The 22,850-nt window shown below is 37.5% G+C and overlaps 1 protein-coding gene across 8 annotated transcripts in view; it reads right to left on the bottom strand.

Moving 5' to 3' along the window:
* Positions 1-22,850, bottom strand: part of ADAM23 (ADAM metallopeptidase domain 23) — a 191,833-nt gene that overhangs the window by 67,036 nt on the left and 101,947 nt on the right. For all 8 annotated transcript variants that reach the window (XM_086343958.1, XM_086343922.1, XM_086343942.1 and 5 more), the window contains exons 4-9: positions 22,315-22,378; positions 12,378-12,460; positions 11,280-11,343; positions 6,596-6,668; positions 5,541-5,617; positions 3,802-3,867 (exon numbers count right to left, since the gene is read on the bottom strand). In XM_086343958.1, the coding sequence (XP_086200084.1) occupies positions 3,802-3,867; positions 5,541-5,617; positions 6,596-6,668; positions 11,280-11,343; positions 12,378-12,460; positions 22,315-22,378 (427 nt within the window). The remainder of the gene's footprint in view (positions 1-3,801; positions 3,868-5,540; positions 5,618-6,595; positions 6,669-11,279; positions 11,344-12,377; positions 12,461-22,314; positions 22,379-22,850) is intronic.

Consider the following 22,850-nt stretch of genomic DNA (forward strand, 5'->3'; position numbering starts at 1 on the left):
TGCAAACTAGTACAGCCACTATGGAGAACAGTGTGGAGATTCCTTAAAAAACTGGAAATAGAACTGCCTTATGATCCAGCAATCCCACTGCTGGGCATACACACTGAGGAAACCAGAAGGGAAAGAGACACGTGTACCCCAATGTTCATCGCAGCACTGTTTATAATAGCCAGGACATGGAAGCAACCTAGATGTCCATCAGCAGATGAATGGATAAGAAAGCTGTGGTACATATACACAATGGAGTATTACTCAGCCATTAAAAAGAATACATTTGAATCAGTTCTAATGAGGTGGATGAAACTGGAGCCTATTATACAGAGTGAAGTAAGCCAGAATGAAAAACACCAATACAGTATACTAACACATATATATGGAATTTAGAAAGATGGTAACAATAACCCTGTGTATGAGCAGCAAAAGAGACACTGATGTATAGAACAGTCTTATGGACTCTGTGGGAGAGGGAGAGGGTGGGAAGATTTGGGAGAATGGCATTGAAACATGTAAAATATCATGTATGAAACGAGATGCCAGTCCAGGTTCGATGCACGATATTGGATGCTTGGGGCTAGTGCACTGGGACGACCCAGAGGGATGGTATGGGGAGGGAGGAGGGAGGAGGGTTCAGGATGGGGAACACATGTATACCTGTGGTGGATTCATTTTGATATTTGGTAAAACTAATACAATTATGTAAAGTTTAAAAATAAAATAAAAAAAATTCAAAATATATAATTTTCTAAATTAATCAAGCTTCCTATTTGTACAGTTTCTGAAATCTGCTCTTTGATTGATGGCTTCATGAATCTTCCTAACAGAGTCGTGGAACAAGAGATTGGAATCACAAGTCATGGGTTGGAGAATTTGTCTATCAATTACCAGCTATATGTGAATGCACTTTGTGAATTTAAAGGTAATGTCTATATCTTAATTTGGAGAAGGAAATGGCAACCCACTCCAGTGTTCTTACCTGGAGAATCCCATGGACGGAGAAGCCTGGTAGGCTGCAGTCCATGGGGTCTCACAGAGTCAGACACGACTGAAGCGACTTGGCAGCATATCTTATTAATTATTATTTTCACTACTGTAAATATTGTACACTGGATGTTGGGGAACGTTTCAGTTCAGTTCAGTCGCTCAGTCATGTCCAACTCTTTGCGACCCCATGAATCACAGCACACCAGGCCTCCCTGTCCATCACCAACTCCCGGAGTTCACCCAGACTCATGTCCATGGAGTCGGTGATGCCATCCAGCCATCTCATCCTCTGTCGTTCCCTTCTCCTCCTGCCCCCAATCCCTCCCAGCATCAGAGTCTTTTCCAATGAGTCAACTCTTCACATGAGGTGGCCAAAGTACTGGAGTTTCAGCTTTAGCATCATTCCTTCCAAAGAAATTTTGAAAGTTTAGGCTTCTAAAATAGCCTAGAATTTTATTCTAAAATAATTTTACCACATGCCTAAAGATTGAGAAGTAGCTCCAATCAACAAAAATAATTCAGACAAAAAAATTATCTTGGCATTTCAAGGAAATTATCTTGGCATTTCAAGGAAATTAATGTCCTTCAGAAAGTCATATTTTAGCCTTTGTTATCTAAAATGGCTATCCACACTTTCGGTTTTCCTTTCTATCACAAAAGATCTGTCCTAAATTGTATTTAATTCTGCTTCCTCCTAAGATTCAAGCAATGTACTTATAAGCTACTGGTTCATAACATAAGTCTGCATATCATACTAAGAGAGATGCTCCTGAATAGCTTCATATTCAGCATAATTGAGCCAGTACTTGGTAATTAATGGAAAACATCAGTTAAAGCAGAGACCCCAAAAAAGTTTAGATATAAATAAAATCAACATTTTTTAAAACGTATAGTTTTAAGGGCTGTTCTGCTGATTAGAATTTCACATAATAGTCCCTTGGACAGCAAGGAGATCAAAACAGTTAAATCCTAAAGGAAATCAATCCTGAATATTCATTGGAAGGACTGATGCTGAAGCTGAAGCTCCAATACTTTGGTCACCTGATGCGAAGAGCTGACTCATTAGAAAAGACCCTGATGCTGGGAAACATTGAAGGCAGGAGGAGAAGAGGACGACAGAGGTCGAGCTGGTTGGATGGCATCACCGACTCAATGGATATGAGTTTGAGCAAGCTCAGGAGTTGGTGATGGACAGGGAAGCCTGGAGTGCTGCAGTCCATGGGGTTGCAAAGAGTCGGACACAACAGCAATAGGTTATATTACATATACATTATATAAAATCTAATCTAATAGGTTATTAACCTAACTTTGATTTCCTTAAAGAAAAACAAGGACTTAAAGCTATTTCCAAATAATATGAATTTTTGTTGCAATTTTTTACAAGTTTTTCATCTATACCTGACTTGTAGGTGTGTCTTAACAGTCCCATCTTTATAAAGTCTCTCCAAAAATGTTACTTAGCTTTCATAAAGCAAATTATTCTTTGCCTTAGTTTATACAGCTTAAAAAACTGAATTATGTAATTATAACAAAAATTACAAGTGCCCTAAACAGTTTGAAAAATGGGGCAGTAGGGTACTGGAGCCAGCTGCCACCAATTCACAAGAGCTAACTGAACACATCTTTCCCAGATCCTCATTTAATGACATCACTTTGGTAGCTTGAAATCAGCCATGGAGGAGTATTTACACCATGCTGCTGCTGCTGCTGCTGCTAAGTTGCTTCAGTCGTGTCCGACTCTGTGCGACCCCATAGACGGCAGCCCACCAGGCTCCCCCGTCCCTGGGAATCTCCAGGCAAGAATACTGGAGTGGGTTGCCATTTCCTCCTCCAATGCATGCAAGTGAAAAGTGAAAGTGAAGTCGCTCAGTCATGTCCAACTTGTAGCGACCCCATGGACAGCAGCCCACCAGGCTCCTCTGTCCATGGGATTTTCCAGGCAAGAGTACTGGAGTGGGGTGCCATTGCCTTCTCTGTATTTACACTATGGATATCAGCAAACATTTTTTAACATTTTTTATTGGAGTATAGTTGATTTACAAAGCTGCATCGTTTTCAGGTGTACACCAAAGTGAATCAGTCATACATACACATATATGCACTTTTTTCCCATATCTGCCATTATAGAGTATTGAGTAGAGTTCCCTGTGCTATACAATAGATCCTTATTAGTTAACCTATCTTATATACATATAGCAGTGTCAGCAAACATTTTATTATTTTTATAATATAAATTTATCTATTTTAATTGGAGGCTAATTACTTTACAATATTTTAAATCAAAGCTTTTTTTTTTTCAGAGAACCAAATGTTAAGCATTTACCAGAACATCACAAGTATTGGGTATAAAGTGGTCCTGCAGTATCCAAGGGTGGTTGGTTCTACGAGCCCCTAAAGATGCCAGCTGCCATCTATGGGGTCGCACAGAGTCAGACATGACTGAAGCGACTTAGCAGCAGCAGCAGCAGCAAAGATGCCAAAATCCTGATGCTCAAGGACTTTATATAAAATTGTGCAGTACACTACAATAGATTCAGTCAGCCATCTGTATCTGTGGATTCAACTGTACTAGCAAACAGCCTACTGACCAAGACCCTTCAGAATGCTCTGGGCTTCAGCCAAGATATTTTATAAGGAAAGTCGTTCAGCAGAGTACAGTTAAGAAAATTCCTACTTTATCCTCAAGAAGGGCCAATGGAGGATAATAATTATTCTTCACATGTCTTTTAAGTATTTCACTTTGACAGAAGTTAAGAGAAGATTATTGTTGTTTCTTAAGTAAACTGTTCAGTCTAAAACCCATTGATTCTGTATTCTTACCGTTTTGTGATCATTAACAATCATTAGTTCCAAATATTTCATTTCTTCAAACACACCACGGGATGGCTATAGAAAATAAAAATATGTGATCAGAATGGTGGTTAAAGAAAATATCTCTAATGCTGACTGTTAAATGGAAGACTGACTTAGAATTTCAGAACTCTTTGCTGCTCACGTTATGAACATCCTCAAAGAAACCTGGTCAGGGAAATGGAAGGAAAAAGTGACTATAAACTGTGGGTAAACACACAATTGGGCTTCCCTGGTGGCTCAGTGGTAAAGAATCTGCCTGCCAATGCAGGAGACATGCGTTTGATCCCTGGTCCAGAAGATCCTTTGGAGAAGGAAATGGCACTCTAGTATTCTTGCCTGAAGAACCCATATAGTCTGTAGGGTCACAAAGAGCCAGACACGACTTAGCAACTGAACAAAAAAGACAAAACATACAATCGGGCTTCCGCAGTAGCTTAGTGATAAAATATCTGCCTGCAATGCAGGAGACTTGCAGAAGACATGGGTTTGATCCCTGGGTGAGGAAGATCCCCTGGAAGAAGAACTGGACACCCACTCCAATATTCCTGCCTGAAAAGCCCCACAGATAGAGGAGTCTGTTGGGCTATATAGTCCATGGGGTTGCAAAGAGTTGGCCATGACTGAGCAACTAAACAACAACAAATGCACAATTGCTCAGAAAAGAACTGTATTTAATTATCATTAAGTATTCATCCAGATAGAGAGGAGCTCATGTGGTTTTCATACAATTTTTACATGTAAAAATATTCTAGAGAAAAATGCATAATTACTAATATGTTAAAATAAATAAATCTCAATAAGAACAGCATAGTACATCTGGAATAGGTACCAGTGTAGTCATATAGAAACCTGAATTCAGGGGAATTAAATTCTCATAATTTCACTGTACTAATTCCTAACCACACAACTTCTCAAAGGAACAAATGTTGACAATTATCATGTTCTAAAGTTTGATTACTAGATAATCCTTTAAAGAGCAAGGGCTAAGTATTTTAGCTGTCATTTGGACTATCATTTGTTTTTCATAGTTAGCAGAGCACATGGTCATTGATCAGTTTATATTTGATAAGACTGGACTGCAGTCAAACGTCAACAGTCTATACAAAATTTATTATTACCAACTGCAATTTCAAGAGTAAGCAAAAACAGATCTTTAAGTTAAAAAAACTGTATCCATAATCACCACAATACAAAGACAAGATCATAAAAGAGAGGGTGATTTGACCTATCACTAAGTTTTTGATGGCTGGTGGTCTAATTTTCCATAAAAATTACATTTAGCAAAACATTATCTTAAATGTGCAATTTTGGGGAATTCCCTGGCAGTCCAATGGTTAGGACTCCACATTCTATTGCAGGGGCATGGGTTCAATCCCTGGTCAGCAAGCTAAAATCCCACAGACTGTGTGACACAGACAAAAACATAAAAAATGCAATTTTTTAATGAGTACAATTACTCATTAAGTTATCAAGTAAATTACCATGTAATCCATATGCTGTGGAATTAATTTTTGGTTACATAGCATTCACCATGTAATTACTAAACAGTCCCCATCATTACAGCTTTCTAACCTATTATGAAATAGACTAAGAATATAATTTCAATTCCAAAGCCCCTATACATTTATCAATACATAGGAGCTCTATGAAAATTGTTGATTATATAATTACGGGCTTCTTATTTAGAAACTCAGTGCCACACTCACATTTACTGCTCTCTTCTGTCTCCTTTTCAGCCACTGTAATTCGGATAGAAAGGGCCACCGGTCACTGCTTTCCATACCTGTGCAAAAGAGAAAGAATACCAAAATTTATGTTTGACTGCATTTCAATGGGAGAATGTTTTAAAAATATTATGTGAGGGAATAGCAGCATTGATAGCATTTGTCTTCTCAAAATGAAAATAAACTAAGGTGGGAAAAGCACGCCAATTATTAAACAGTTCACATTTTCATGGTCACAAATGTAATCCAAAAGCATCATTTTCTTCCAAACCTCATGAAAAATACAATGAGCTATTCAAGACTCCTGGGAATATGCATATTTGATCTACAAGCACCTGACCCTAGATATCTGAAAATTTAGAATTCTACTATACTTAATTCACTTTATTTTTAAAATGCTTTCCTTTTCTTAAAGGGTTTTTATTATTTGGCTTCACCAAATCTTCAGTCTCCATTGTGGCATGTCAGGGATCTAGTTCCCTGACCAGGGATCAAACTCAGGTCCCCTGCACTGGGATCGTGGAGTCTTAGCCACAGAACTACCAGGGAAGTCCCCTTAATTTATTTTAGAATTAAAAAGAATGCATGGCATAACCTTTTGCATAAATTACTAAGGACTTTTGGTACTGATACAGAGAAATACCATTGCATATCCCAATAATCCAAAAGTGGCTTTTGCCAAATCAGCATGCTTAAGATGCCTCAGAACCAGACCATAACAGAGAGAGTGCCAGCTGGTCAAAGAGCAGTAAACTTCCATGAAAATCTAAGGATGAACCTCCCTGTAAATAACTGTTAAATATGGCCACACTCTACAGTTTCTAACACAACTTTACATCTGAGTTTCATATTTCAGTCTTTCCATTGGAAACGACTCTTCATGCTTCATTACATGAAAGCCACATGAGCTGCCCACCAACACTGCTCACTCCAGATCTCAAACCAATTCCACTTTCCAACCAGCCTGCGTATCTACCAAGCTTCAAGTCAAAGCCTCTAGTACATAAAACAGAATGGCTACTTTAATGAAAACTTACTGAGATTCTTCATTTGCTTAGAATATTGTCCTGCCAAGATTTTCTGGATTATATGTGGTCGACCTGTGCTTTTCTGAAACAAAAACAATTAGTCAATTAAAAAGCAAGATATGATTACATCTGTATGGAACAGTGCTAGCTAGCACTTTCTCTAATATCCTCCCTAAAATGGGAATATTTATATGCTAATGGTTTAGTTACCAAAAATGAAAAGTATATGTCTTGTTAAAAGTTGAACTTCAAATAAAATACAGCATCATCCAATTGCCCCAGTTTAGATAAAAAGCATAGTTTCATTAGTACTCTTAAACCTTAACTTTCTTCAAACCCATGCATAAGAAATTCACAAGAAAGAAACACAAATGGGCAATGATTGCACAATGTAAGATGAATACTTTAACACTTCTTCAAAATGCAAGTAAAAAGATATGCCAACTTTTGCCAGCAGGTTGGCAAAGGTTTAAAAATTATGACAACCATAGTCAATTACAGTTGCAAGGCAAAAATCACTCTTACACACTGCTGGTAGCACAGGTCAGAGAGAAATTTAATAAGTCCATCAACAATCTTGAAAATATCCATATCCTTTGCCCAAGATATTACACTTTTATTGAAGTCTTATTTCCATCACTATAAGCTTCCATTACTGAGTACAAAGGATGTGCTACTAATTTATCAATTTAATGCTCACAAGCACTCCATATGGTGCATATTTCATCGCCACTTAACAAAAATATTGGGGTTCAGAGGATACATTAATGAGTTAAAATTATATTACAAAATAATGGTCCATTTATTTTTTAAAATATGGGAACATATCACTGAAACACTGGAAGAATGTGCACTGAAAGGTAAAGAGAAGTTATCTCTAGGGGATCGGATAATGGATAAATACTATTCAGTTAAATATTTGCTTATTGCACTTCTCCAAATTCCCCACAATGTTTTATAATCAGAAAAAAAAACTTATTTTAAAAAGTGCTCTTAGACATTGATGTATAGAACAGTCTTATGGACTCTGTGGGAGAGGGAGAGGGTGGGAAGATTTGGGAGAATGGCACTGAAACATGTATAATATCATGTATGAAACGAGTTGCCAGTCCAGGTTCGATGCACGATACTGGATGCTTGGGGCTGGTGCACTGGGACGACCCAGAGGGATGGTATGGGGAGGGAGGAGGGAGGTGGGAGGAGGGTTCAGGATGGGGAACACATGTATACCTGTGGCGGATCCATTTCAATATTTGGCAAAACTAATACAAAATTGTAAAGTTTTCAAAAATAAAATAAAATAAAAATAAATAAATAAAAATCAGAAACTTAATTATCAATAGAAAAAAAATAAAAAATAAAAAAAATAAAAAGTGCTCTTATTAAATTACATAAAAGACATAATAATTAACAGTTTTGCCATTCATTTATTATTTGAGAAGTAACATGAGTTCTCACAGGAAATACCCTATCCATATTACTGGATTTATAAGGCATACTAAAATTAGTAGTAAATTAAATATCAAAAATTTAAATTCAAGTACCATAGACTCAATTCTGGTATCAGGTGAAAAGATATGTGGAGTGATGAAACCCACAACTAGCAACATAATTTTAAAAACCAACTAAAGTTTCGAGCATTGTTTCTTTCCCTCTCCCATGGTGAAGATGAGGATAAATCGTTGCATGAATGAAAGGCAGGCAGTAAAAAGGAAGGCAAAAGAGAAAAGCCATCAAGTATATAACAATCAGCTCCTGAAGAATAGGATTATGGGTTTAACAATGCAAAACCAATGCTGTAAACATTATGATAATAACACCTTACAAATCTCTTCAACAGTTTAATAGACATAGTCATGTATATTATTAATTTATCAAATGTGTAAAATTTCCCTATGAGGGATGCAATGAAAAATTATTTCATTTTACCCATTTAAAAACTCAAGGCTTAGAGAGTTGTTATTTGGTGGGGGGAGTTGTTTTTCTCTTTGGCTTTGTTTTTGTTTTATTTTAGGGTCACAGGATCCTTAATCAATGCCAGAAATCAAAGTCAAGTTTTTACTGTATGAGTCAAATAATTGTGCTCTACATAAGTTTATCTACCTACAAGTAGAGTAAGGGAAAAATATTTTACTTAATCAAAATGTCTTTATATATCTAGGTGGGGTGATCTTCATTATCTGATCATTTTTTAATTATCGGTTAAAAATACTACTGCTTTACTCAAACATAAAGAGTTTTCTGCCTCAAATTTGAAATTACCCCATATTCATACACATGTTGCCATATAAAGAAAATAAATATTTGTCTCTTCAACTATTATTATCAATAGCCTGAATGACTATTTCCTGTCTCTAAATTTATCCTATCTACATTTTAAGTCTCTAAAGATTTAAAAAAAACCTTTTTCTGCTCCCCATCAATGACTGCAATATCCTGATGCTATCACTTTCAAACTGCTATTTTCCCATCAGCAGTACTTTTCACTGTTATGACTTCCCAACTGATACCTCTCAGCACCTTCACTTCCTACTGTCTGTTGCTCTCCAAGCCAGCAGAGCTCCTTGCAGTTCCTGAAACACACTGAGAATGCTCCTACCTCAGGGCCTTTGCACTTGTTCTTCTCCTGAAATACACATCCAGTCCCCTAATTTCCTGAAGGTCTTCATCCAAAATCACCACCTCATGTGCCCTGCCCTGGACAGTTAATACAAATTTTAACTCTCCTCCCCACCTTTCCAAGTGGCACTAGTGGTAAAGAATCCACCTGCCAATGTAGGAGATGTAAGAGATACAGTTTCGATCCCTGGGTTGGGAAGATCCCCTGGAGGAGGGTATATTCACCTATTTATTTCTGTCTCTGCCCCTGAAGACTACACACTCTATTAGGCTCAGGTTCTACGTCTATTCTGTTCACCATTTTATCCCCAGCACCTAAAATAATATCCAGTACGTAGAAAGCCCTTATTATAATACTGATGAATATATGTGTGCTTAGCCGCTCACTTGTGTATGACTCTACGATCCCATGGACTATAGCCCACCAGGCTCCTCTGTCTATGGGGATTCTCCACACGAGAATACTGGAATGGGTTGCCATGCCCTCCTCCACAGGATCTTCCCAACCCAAGGATTGAACCCAGGCCTCCTGCATTGCAGGCAAATTTCTTTACTGTCTGAGCCACCAGGGAAGCATGAATACATAAATATACAAAAATTTAAATTTAGTTGCATTCTATTAGTTAGCAACATGATCAGAGTACATGATTTCCTTTTTCCAGTTTTATTGAGATATCATTGACCTATAGCACTGGAAAAGTTTAAAGTATACAACATAATGATTTGATAGATGTATATATTATACAATGAACACCACAATAAGTGTAGTTAATATCCATCACTTCACTTAGTTATGCATTTTTTTCCTTGTGTTAAGAACTTTTAAAATCTATTCTCAAAATGAACACCACAATAAGTGTAGTTAATATCCATCACTTCACTTAGTTATGCATTTTTTTCCTTGTGTTAAGAACTTTTAAAATCTATTCTCAAAATGAACACCACAATAAGTGTAGTTAATATCCATCACTTCACTTAGTTATGCATTTTTTTCCTTGTGTTAAGAACTTTTAAAATCTATTCTCAAAATGAACACCACAATAAGTGTAGTTAATATCCATCACTTCACTTAGTTATGCATTTTTTTCCTTGTGTTAAGAACTTTTAAAATCTATTCTCAGCAGCTCTGAAATATACAATACTATATTGTTAATGACAGTCACATGCTGTACACTGCATCCCCAGAATTTACTTAACTTATAGTTGGAAGTGTGTTCTTCTGACCACCTTCACTCATTTCCCCCACCAGTCTCTGGTAACCACAAATCTGTTGTGTTCACATGAGTTCAGTTATTTAGATTCCACATACAAATGAGATCACATAATGTTTGCCTTGTTCCGGCTGACTTAACCTACTTAACATAATGCCTTCATGATTTCTTACCTAGGTTGCTGGCCTATGCATGACTCTAAACATTATTTTCTTCCATATCTCAAAAGAAAAATAAATACTGTTTAATGTAATCATAGTTGAACCCACAAATCTCCCCACTGAAGATTCTTAGACTCATAAAAGTTATATATATACTTGCTTACAGTCATACAACTATCTAAAGACCATGAGAATAAAAGCTTGCTTAAAGGAAAACAAATTGGTCAGTATAAAATAAAGCATCTTATCTGTTTTCTCTTCTGACTGGGAAGAACTGATCTTAGCTTCAGAAAATATTTGAGGCCTCTTACCATCCCTTATTGACATGCCACCTTCGACATGCAACCTAAGCTTCAAAACTCATGTTTCCAGCCTAAATGTGAAATAAAGTGCTCTGCTGCTGCTAAGTCACTTCAGTCGTGTCTGACTCTGTGCGACCCCATAGACAGCAACCCATCAGGTTCCCCCGTCCCTGGGATTCTCCAGGCAAGAACACTGGAGTGGGTTGCCATTTCCTTCTCCAATGCATGAAAGTGAAAAGTGAAAGTGAAGTCGTTCAGTCGTGTCCGACTCTTAGCGACCCCATGTACTGCTCTAGATAAATGTATTTTGAAATCTACGTGATCATCTCTTGATTTCTCAAAAACAAAATTCTGGAAAAATAAAGCACCATAAAAAAATTGATGTCACAGTCACACTCACCTCATTGTGAACCAGGTCCAGTGGTTCTATCATATACACAAAAGTATGATCTTCAAACATACCACTACGACACAAGGAACCACAGAAAGAGAGTTAACACATACAGCAAACACACTGTCTTTAAAAATGAGTGCATCTGAATAAATACCTTTATTCTGCCTCAAATCAAATTCACATATCTGCATGGAATCACCCTGTGGTCCTAGCACTGCACTAGACAAGGTCTAGGCTACGGAAAGTGCAAAAAGTGTACAAGAGACGTATACACATTATACCTGGTATGATTAGTTTTTGGAATTAAATGAACAGATAAGAAGGTCAAATTGGGATAGGACTATTGATGCTGTTCTAATATCTCGAGATATTACCGAACCATGTACAACTAGTACAAATTTGATTCGCAAATCCAGTATCATCTGTAAGAAAACAGGTTCTTAGTGTATAAGAATAATCTAAAAACATTTGATTCTGAAGAGGCAAACAGAATTATCTCTATGCTTGCAAATTGTGAATTTCTGTTAAGACTGTGTTGGGAACCACATTTAATTTTGAGAGACACAGGATTTTTTGTAAAGTGTGTAAATAAGATTTTCAAGATCCTTTTCATCACATGGCCGTAACAGATTTTTCCACGAAGTGCTACTGTGTTTGAGTCTAAAAGGCACCTACAAATGTTTTTTAAGAACCTGCCTGAAAACCGAAGCACGGGCTCCTCTTCTTTCAAACCACCCTTGCCTGGCCACCTTCACCTTATCCTTAGGTTAAGCTGACTGATAGTTCTTCTGGGAGATATCTCTGGGCAACCTTTCTGGGCTAGGTTCAGCCGCCCCCAAAGTCCCTGTCCTTCTCCTTCACAGTACCCACCAAAATGGCAGTTAAATAACAATCTGTATAATCATTTATTTAATCTCTAAATCACCTGCGAACTCTAAGTGTTAAGAGAGCAGGGACTACGCTCTCCTTGTTCACCACATCCAGTCTCTATCCCAGGACTGGTACAGAAGAGTCACTAAAATAAATATCTATGAAAGACAAGATGGAAAGGGTGAAAGGAACGGAAGAAAGCAAGGCGATTCTCCCTATGAGAGTCCCACATACTGAAGTCCATTGCAGGTTGACAGAGCCACCCTTGAGTCCTTGACTCCTCTGATGTTTCCATGGTAGTAACAGTGCTCTCCACCCTGTAACACAGAAGAAGATTTTATTGATAAATGATGCTGTCTCCAGCATGATTCTCTCTTTGGGATGCATCTGTAAAGCCAAAAGAAAGGCAGGGATGATCCGAGAAATGCCTCCAGGTTGTTATGAAATCTCAATTTTACAATTTTTCTATAAGAAGCAGGTGTATATTCGACGTAATGAAGAAAAGGCTTTAACAGGAATAAGACATTAATGCAGCTGGAACAACTTTTATACCTTTCCTAAGCATGTGAGGGAGTAGACACTTAGCAGATATTGTTAGGGAATAAAATCGTCTACATAACTGAGGTGATTCCCCCAAAGGTGGTGTTTATCATCATTTTTTATGGAAAACTACATAAGACTTGGCGATTTGCTTTCCTACCTTTTAAAATCAGTTGATAAATTTTTTTAGAAATAATGTATGAATTTACTTTCCAAAGGCAAATAGTAACTGCAAGACCTATTTAAAAACACACACACACACAGAAGTTTCCTAGCACTTTCTCTCACCACCTCCATAGCAACTATTTTTAACACTTTCAGCTGTTTCTTCTGCTGTTTACCTATGTATTTCTGAATGGAATATTTATACTGTTATATCCTAACTTATTTCACTTTAGAAATTACCTTCCTAATATAGAATCTCAAAAAGTCTTCTTGCCCACAATACATTCTAACACACATCAGAAGCCTTTGGTTAAATTATATTCAGTGTTTGTATTATGACTACACAAATATTGTTCATAGCTGTGCCACTCTGATGACATTGTCTTTCATGCCCTATTTTAAAATTTTTTGAGAACTTTTCTTTCTTCTTTGCTTTTCCATGTATTCAGCATGTGTACAGACCCTATTATCTAAAATATTATCTACAACTCTTCTCCTATGATCCATTATAGCAGGTAAGTTATCAAATCCATTTTGTTCCTGGAGACACACCGCTTGTTTCACTCTCATGAGAGGTCTGATGCATGGCTGCATCCCAGGACTGGTCTATAGCATCATTCTGGGAATTCCTCTGTCCTCTTTCTGTATTGAATCCTAGATCCTACGTCTTCTGCTTTCATGATCCCCTTTCCTGGAGGTACACACCCTCTGGTAATTTGTTGAAAAGGTATTTATGAAAGATAAATTTGAAAGTTGAAAACCCCGTTTCTATCTTCACACTAGATCATGTGGGTGGGGAGAGAATTCTAGACTGATAATTACTTTCTCTCAGTATTTCAAAGGCATTGTGCACACTTTTAAATCTTCTAATGTTGAGAATTGGAAGTTATTCTAATGTTAAACATTGTCCATACAATCTATGTTTCCCTTTTCAAGAAGATTGCAGGAAATTCTATTCATACCCATTTTCACAAAATCTCACGATGGATCTCAGGAGGGAACTTTGCTTATTGATTGTGCTGGGCACTTTCGAATCAAGAAAATGCATTCTACCCAATATTCTGTAATAACCTATATGGGAAAAAGAATCTGAAAAGAATGAATATCTGTATATGTATAACTGAATCACTTTGCTGCACACCCTGAAACTAATACAACATTGTTAATCAACAATACTCCAATATAAAATAATTTTTAAAAAAACCCTACGACTCCACATGAAACACATTTGGGCATGTGTCAGTGCAGGTAATAATAATATATATATTAAAATAGTAAAAAAAGAAAACGCATGCACTTCAGTTCTGGGAAACTTCTATTGTTTCTCTGATAAGCCCCTTCCTTTCCATTTTTCTCTACAAATTGAGCTCTTCTACTAAAGCAGAGGAATGGCTGCCTGGCTCTAGGGCAGGGAGTAGATCAGGGATTTAGTACCTTCTCCAAGTAGACTTTCAACCAATCTTTCTGTTTTCTGGTACTTTCAATTCCTGGGGCTTTATGGGTGAAGAAACACAAGTTGGCTTGGTTCTGCTTGGTTTTGTCCCAGTGGAACTTAGCAGAGCAAGAAAAACTCAAACCTAGGACAACTACTCTTCATCCATCTACTTTCTAGCTCCTACAATCTCATGGACACCTCTTCTTAGCTGTCTTCTCTTCTCTTAATCCTTGTGGGTTTATACCCTTTTTTAAATTCCTTAACTGTTGAGTATGTCACTATAAGGAACTAGAGATAAATATAAGCACGGAATCCACACTGTCTAAACAGAAGTTTCCTATTTTTTTAATTTAATATTGAAATGTAATTTCCCTGGTGGCTCAAATGATAAAAAACCTGCCTGCAATTCAGGAGACCTGGGTTCAATCCCTGGGTTGGGAAGATACCCTGGAGAGGGGAATGGCTACCCACTCCAGTATTCTTGCCTGGAGAATCCCATGGATAGAGGAGCCTGGCAAGCTACAGTCAATGGGGTCACAAAGAGTTGGACACGACTGAGAAACTAACACACACACACATATAGCTGATTTACAATGTTGTACTAGTTTCACATGCGTAGCAAAAGGATTCAGTTATACACACATATACGAGTAGAAGGGACTTCCCTATAGCTCAGATGGTAACGAATCCGCTCGTAATGCAGGAGACCTGGGTTCGATCCCTGGGTCAGGAAGATCCCCTGGAGAAGGAAATGGCAATCCACTCCAGTATTCTTGCCTGGAGAATCCCATGGACAGACGAACCTGGTGGGCTACAGTCCATGGGGTCACAAAGAGTCAGACACGACTAAGTGACTAACACACACGCATATTGAGTACAGTTCCCTGTATACAGCAAGTCCTTGTTAATTATTTTATATATACAGTGGGTATATGTTAATCCCAAATTTCTTAAATAGAATATTGACTTTGACTTTTTATTGATGATTTACAGTCATCTTGATCACTGCTTATTAAGCTGTATTACAATAGCCTCAGATGATATTTAAGTGCATAAAAGGGTGCACCCACATACCAAATGACCACTCCCCAATCAACTTAGTTTGTTTCCTTTTAGTAAAGTTTCAATGTTAGTTTCTAAAATTGGTATTACAATCTTGTTACTATTTTGTAAAGTGTTGCTTTTGCTTCTCAAAAATCTACTCCCATGCACAAATATTGACTTCTATATACTTTGTCAAATTCTATTTGCATATTCAACTCTGAAACTTGTTGGGGCAAATGGTACCACACATTTCAGTAATTTGATAATCCAAATTAATACCCTGTAATTAAATATCAGACTCTTCCCATGATTCTAAAAACAACCATAGGAAACTGTAAATTCCATCAAACCAGTTATAGAGCACTTTGTGTCACACCAAAAAGCTATCTTGAGTCGGGTAACTGTTAGAAGTGCGCAGCAAACACTGTCATATTTACTTGACCTTTCTTTAAAAAGCTCTATTTTTTATATTTTCCTGCAAATAATCTTTTTTCCCAGAAAATATTTCCAAGTCTTTTCTTATACTTCAGTTTCACTCGCTTGCACTGAAAACTGAAAGCTGATGCTCTTTGGTATCTGTTTTAATTAAGGCAGAATATCATCTGAGGAGAAGGCAATGGCACCCCACTCCAGTACTCTTGCCTGGAAAATCCCATGGACGGAGGAGCCTGGTGGGCTGCAGTCCATGGGGTCGCTAAGAGTCAGACACGACTGAGTGACTTCACTTTCACTTTTCACTTTCATGCATTGGAGAAGGAAATGGCAACCCACTCCAGTGTTCTTGCCTGGAGAATCCCAGGGACGGGGGACCCTGGTGGGCTGCCGTCTATGGGGTCGCACAGAGTCAGACACAACTGAAGCGACTTAGCAGCAGCAGCAGCAGCAGCAGCTGAAGGGAACTGTTTGGTTCACTGTATATGTGGATGTGGAGCACCATACTTCCAGGACTTTGAGACTTGCAGTAATATCTAATCCCTGATGTTTATCATCATAAGAAAGCTTTAATATCTAACTTGTGTAATTATATTAAACACTACACGCAATTTGGCAAGTCCTAATTTAGTGTTAATATTAGTAGTATTAGAAGACTTTCTGACTTCCTTATTGCTTAATTTACACTAAGTTTTTGAGAAAGCATTACCAGAAAAATACTATTTGGCAACTGTCCAGATTATGTAGCACTTTGTTAATGTCACCACAAAGTAAGATCTTTGGGTATTTCATATTAAATAAATCCCTGTTGAGAAGTATTCCCTCTTGGGTATCAGGATGACAGGAGCAGGTCAGGTCAGAGGGGCCTCTTCCAGGGGGAGGGCCTTGTTAATGAAGACACTGGATAGTCAGTTCCCAGGGTGCCTCCATCCAAGGTACTAGCCAGCTGAAACCCTCGCTGCCTAACAGTCACTGCCATCTCTGTGTACAAACAGGGAGAGAGTCACAAAGTACTAAAAGGCTCTGCCGCAGACAGTGGAAAGCTAAACTGAATCCCACATCTGCAGGCTTCAGTGTTTCTGCAATCAGGAAGGCCTGAGACAGTTCAAGAGCACTGGTCAGAGACTTTGAGATCACCACCTCTGAGGGGGTCACAGACCTGTAACTAGGCAAACAGCAGGCAGGAGAATCAAAAAGGGCTCACCTGATGCACGACACAAGACAAGTCTATATGTGTCTCCAGGGGCATCAGCATTTTCGGATTAAAAACTGTCGGGTACTTATATTCAACAAAAATGGAGAATCTAATAAGTGGAGATTATTGCATTGTCAAAAGGACTTAAAATAGGATGCATATACCTGAATGTGAATACTGCAAAATAAGGATACAAAAAAATATTTCAGAGAATTGGACAACTTGAGAACCCAACACCAGTTTAATTATTTATCTTTGCTAAACTCAAGGGGAAAAAATGTCCAGGTATCAAAACATTTACATGTCCTAATTTATACATTTATAAATATAGCTGTACTACATAAATTTTAGTGCTATATATATTTTTAGTAGTTCACGCAAGTTATACTATTCAGATTTAAAATAACTTTGTAGGGAACCAGTGTGGGATGAGTGTTTTTTTTAACCTCCCAGCCAAGAGCCTTGCCCACAGAAGCTCATTGCCTCTGACAATACTCAGCATTCACAGAAGAAGTGAGTTTGAGCTTGACCATGGTGCTGACTTGATAAGGAAACACACACACACACAGATTCTAGGAGGGCAACATGATTAAGATGACAAAGAAAAGAACCAAGGTGAGAATAGAATATAGAACCTACAAGGGCAGGGATTTTTATCTGCTAGGTTCACCATTGCATATCCAGCTTCTAGAATAATGTGAGATCAGAGTGAGTGAAATCAACAGCTGTTTAATGAATGAATAAAAATGGTCTTGTCACTTAGGCTCATGAAGAAGCCAGTCTTAAAGGACCAAAGGATTCAGGTTTGTTGAAACAGTGGGTAAATAAACTCCCATTACCTATCTGAGGTTTTGTGCTTTTTTTAGTTTTGTTTTTTTTTTTTTTTTTTGAGACACTCTTTTGTGATTCAGTGAGTTTTAATATATTAAAATAGAAATGTGGGACTTCTCTGGCAGTCCAGTGGTTAGGATTCCGCACTTCCACTGCAGGGGGCACAAGTTCTATCCGTGATCAGGAAACTAACATCCCGCATGCCAAGTGGGGCGGTCAAAAAAAAATAGAGGCTGCCACTGAACAACTTAGAATATGGGAAAGTAGAGAAAATGTGTTCCTCCTGGAGGGAGGTGAATCTCACCCCCCAAAAAAGAGGAAGGGACTATGCAGACATGCTCAGCTCCTTCCCATCAGTTAAAGCGTTCTTTCTTCCCTGGGCAAGAGTGAGCAAAGAAATAGGAAGAAGCCAGGGTGAGAAAATACAGTTAGGAAAGGACAATATCCCCACCCGATAAAAATGAAGAGTAACAAGGAAGGTGGTGACAGAACCATTGTTACCTATGCACTCAGTCTTACACTGCTGGTAGTTCCTTTACTAAGAGGAGAAACCAAAGTATTAGCAAGCATTTAAAGTGAATGGTTCACCTATAAGGGATTTAATAGAAATATACTAAATTGAAAAAGAACTATTATACCATTATATTGATGCCTAACTCCTTTAGAACTGATACACTAAAAAATAACTTATGATAATAGGTTCATCAATAACGTTGACCAACAAATCAACAAAGTTGTTTTGTTGTATACTGTGTACAAAGCATCATGCTAGGAACTGCTGGTGCAGAAGCAAAGTTCTTTCATATGCACTTACTAATACCTGGCACCTATTCTATCCTGCCTACTTAATCTGTTGACCTCTCAGTTCCTATATTCACTTCACAAGGAAAGAAGCCCCTTTAATTCACTTTCATTCAACAAAAATAAAAGCATAAGACATTAACCTCTTCTTAGTTAAAAGTGGGAACTAGGTGGGGGCTTGGTCGTCATGAAATGGGAACACCTAGACATGTAGTAGCTCTGAAGTGTGACTCATCATTTTGTTTGAAACTAATTCCCAGAATATTTTAAATGTACACATTTATATTTCACTTTAAGGCCAAATAAGCTATTAGTGATTCTGTTCCTCCCTCGTCATTTGAATAATACTGTGTGTGTGTGTGTGTGTGTGCATGCACGTGTGTACTTTTGTCTAAATAATTTGAGATATTTGGAAGAAAGTTTGCAAGGTGTAAAAACAGGCTTATTTAACTTGCCATTCTTATATACTAATTTTCTTTTCTGGTATTCGGTATGAAGATTTTCTTAACATGGAACACAATGTGAACTTTAAAGACACACTTTTAAAAATAGATATGCAATGATAGTAGGAGTATGAATTTATACAAAATTTTAGAAAGAAAAACTGTGAATATGTAGCAAAAGCCTTAAAAATGTACCAACTCTTTAACCCAGAAAATTCCATTCTTGAAAGTAATCCTTAAGCAATTATTAAAGAAGTACACAAAATATATTTAGAAGGGTTTTACTTAAAGTTATGGCAACCCACTCCAGTTTTCTTGCCTGGAGAATCCCCATGGATAGTGGAGCTGGTGGGCCAAAGTCCATGCGGTCACAAAGACTCAGACACGAGTGAGTGACTAAGCACCAGTACTTAAAATTATTTGTACAGTGAAATATTAGAAGCAATTTTAAATGTCTATCATTGTGGGATTAAACAAATTATAGCAAATGAATTGGATACATTATACATCTTTTAAAAACAAAAGTTTAGCAGAAATTTTAATGCCTGTTAAAATATTTATAATATTGTTAGGCTAAAAACAATTTTATTTTCTCTGTTCTACTGTAAATTACCAAAACTTTGCAAGTAAATTTATGGGTATAAGTTCTGATTATTACCTAGGACTTGATTCTCAGAAGGAAAATGAACAGCTCAAAAGGGGTTATATAAATGATCTGGTTGTAGTTTTCATCGCCTAAGTTATTTCCAGTATTCTGCTGGTCTGAGGAGCTGGGTATTTCTTTATTCCTTTATCAATCCTAATGTCATTTTCCTAGAAGTTGAAAGAACGACCATTCTTCCATCAGGGATATATAAATAATTGTGTTCCCTTCCTGGAACCTCCAAACAAGTTCTCAAGATCCATTTGTTTGATTTGAACTTTTTTTTCAGATTCCTGATAACTGTAACCAAGTTGTTTCTAGACATGTTCCTCAAATTTATATTCCCACCAATATTACTGTGACTATTATTGGATATTATGATTTTTTTAAGAAATATGATAATTTAACATTTTACAAGATGCCATTTGTATTCTCATTTTAACTTGCATTTCTTATAAAAATTTTACCAGCCATTTGTATTTTTCTTTTCTGAAATATACATTTATGTCATTCATCCATGTATGCTTACATGGTTTATCTTTCATCAATATGTAATTTAGATTAATTCAAAGCATGTACAAATTGGCACAGAACATTGCCATGTTTGTTAAAAATGTTCTAATCTGAAATATTTTATTAAAAATTTGCTTTATATTGTTTCATGAAATAAAATATGTATATATATTTTTAAAACTTTCTCCCACAGGATAGTGTATACCATATCAACTCGGGTTTGGGAGTGTGAGAGGCTTACGTGTAAGCTAAGTCACTTCAGTCGTGTCCAACTCGTTGCAACCCTATGGACTGTGGCACACCAGGCTCCTCTGTCCATGGGATTCTCCAGGGAGGAATACTGGAGTGGATTGCTGTGCCCTTCTCCAGGGGATCTTCCTGACCCAGGGATCAAACCCTCATCGCTTATGTCTCCTGGCATTGGCAGGTGGGTTCTTTACCACTAGTGGCACCTGGGAAGCCCATATATATAGATACACACAAATAAAAAACAGACTGTTACCACTTATTCATTAAATATGAAGCAAGTAAGGTTGAGTATATAAGCTGTTTGGAGAAAATGGGTCATAAATAAGAAAAAAAAATGAACATGAAACAAACTGCAATGAACACGTCTTTTGTCAGTGCTAAAATACTCTTTGTTTTAAATTTCATTTACAATTGATACAAGATTTGACATGTCTAATCCATGACAGGACCTCCATTTGGGACCTCAAATGACCTCTGGAGGCCAATTAGCTATTCCATTTCCTTAAAAAAAAAAAAAAAACTTTCTTAGTGAGAAGTTTGGATCAGGTTACAGAGGCCTGCAAAGGTGGCTCATTTGCTGAGTCTGTAAAGGTCTCTTGCAATCTTCCCTTCTCCAGACTCATGATTCAGCATCTGCAGTGCTCACAGCACTGGCACAGCTGACAGAAGCTTTGGTTTGTACAAATGCCAGGCAGCACTGTTCCCAAGCTTGATTTAGCATTTCTGTTCACTTTCCCCAACATTAACTTTTAGGGAGATTCGACAACCCCCACCAAGATGCAGCCTAAGGCGAGAAGCGACAGACTAGTGAGAGTAATACATGGAAGTTCTTAATCTGAGGCATAAAATTCAAAGGTTTGGAACATACATCAAATTACAAATGTGCCCACTATTAGGTGGGCAGTTATAAATCCTAAAAAATGCCATGACCCTTGGGCAGTATTTAGTTCAGGCTACCTAGAAATATCTGTGGAGAGGATATAAGATGGCCCAGCCCAGTTCCTCACACTGTACAACCCAGCAAGCCCACACTTTTGTGCCAGTGCTCATTAGCAATCAAGAAACAAAATCCAGTAATGTTTCCCCACCTTGTTTTGTTTCTCTGCTTGCATCCCATGCCTGAGGCATCCGTGGACGCACCTTATGCTCAGAGGTGCTCCATAACCTTCCTACAACTCAGAGTCTCTGGATGCAGCCATTCCAGGAATTTTCACCCTGACTGGGGGAGATCAACTGTGTTCCTTACATACAAGTAATCTCTCTCTTGTTTAATCTAAATCCACGTTTCCTTATCGATTCTCTATGAAAAGAACAGTTAATCTCCAATGAAGGAAATCAAGCACCGAATTGCATTGATATTACAATGCTTGGTGGCCATGAGAAGGTTTATTTGTCCTCTTTCTGCCTCCATTTCTTCCTCTGCACAACAGGAATAATAATGCCCACGTCACAGAACTATTGTGAAGACTGACAGGGAGAATGTTCCCTACATTTTCCTTTTCCCATCTGTCCTCTGTCCTTGGGCACCAAAGTCCCTTGGACTAAACAGTCACTCTAACAGCCCCTCCAGTCTGATCATTCAGTTTCTCTGACCATGAGCCTGGTGCTGCCCTGGAACTGGAGAAGTCTTGATACCATCCACTTACATAACCAAAACAATGAACATTTCTTTATTGACTGGAGCATTTAATGTTATCTCAAACATTTGTAAATTTTAATAAATTTCTCCTAAATGTATATTAAATTTAAAAATAATAGCTTTTATAAGAGGCCACAGTATTTTAGTGAGACAGATAGCAAAACAATGCAGTGTGCAATGAACAGTGTTCTATGAATAAGAATATTTATACTATAGGATGTCCATATGCTGGTGACCATACCTTAGAGTACTGTGGTTTCCCATTTTCATAGTGAATCTCCACATAATCAGAAGACAGCAAACCACTACAAAGGAAAGAAAATACAGTGATTTCCATATCTAACATACTTGGCGGTTGTAAAAATAACCAGCTCAATAAATGGATGTGAGAGTTATGTAAACCACAAAGCTCTCCTGTCCACAGTAAGGGCAGAACAGATGTCATCAACAGTGCCAAATGTTATCCAGCAACAAATCACTCCTCCATCTGTTAAAAAGGGTAAAATATGGATAATTTAAAGATGAACTCTTTTTATACACACGTTCATCATTTGATTGATATGTTACTATGGAACAAACAAAGAGGCAGGTAACAGGAGAAGATGAGCACTATAAAAAGTCACAGTTACACTCTAACTAATTGGAAACTCAAAACAATCATTGAGGAAGAGTACAGAGAAAAGACCAGACAGAAAATATTTTAGGCTTTTCAAGTCACAGGGTCTGTATAACCACTCTTCAACTCTGCTATTTTATCCTGTAAGTTGCTACAGGCTG

The sequence above is a fragment of the Bos grunniens genome, chromosome 2 (assembly GCF_055505025.1).
Source record: "Bos grunniens cultivar Pamir isolate PY7600 chromosome 2, Bosgru_T2T1.0, whole genome shotgun sequence".
Classification (NCBI taxonomy): domain Eukaryota; kingdom Metazoa; phylum Chordata; class Mammalia; order Artiodactyla; family Bovidae; genus Bos; species Bos grunniens.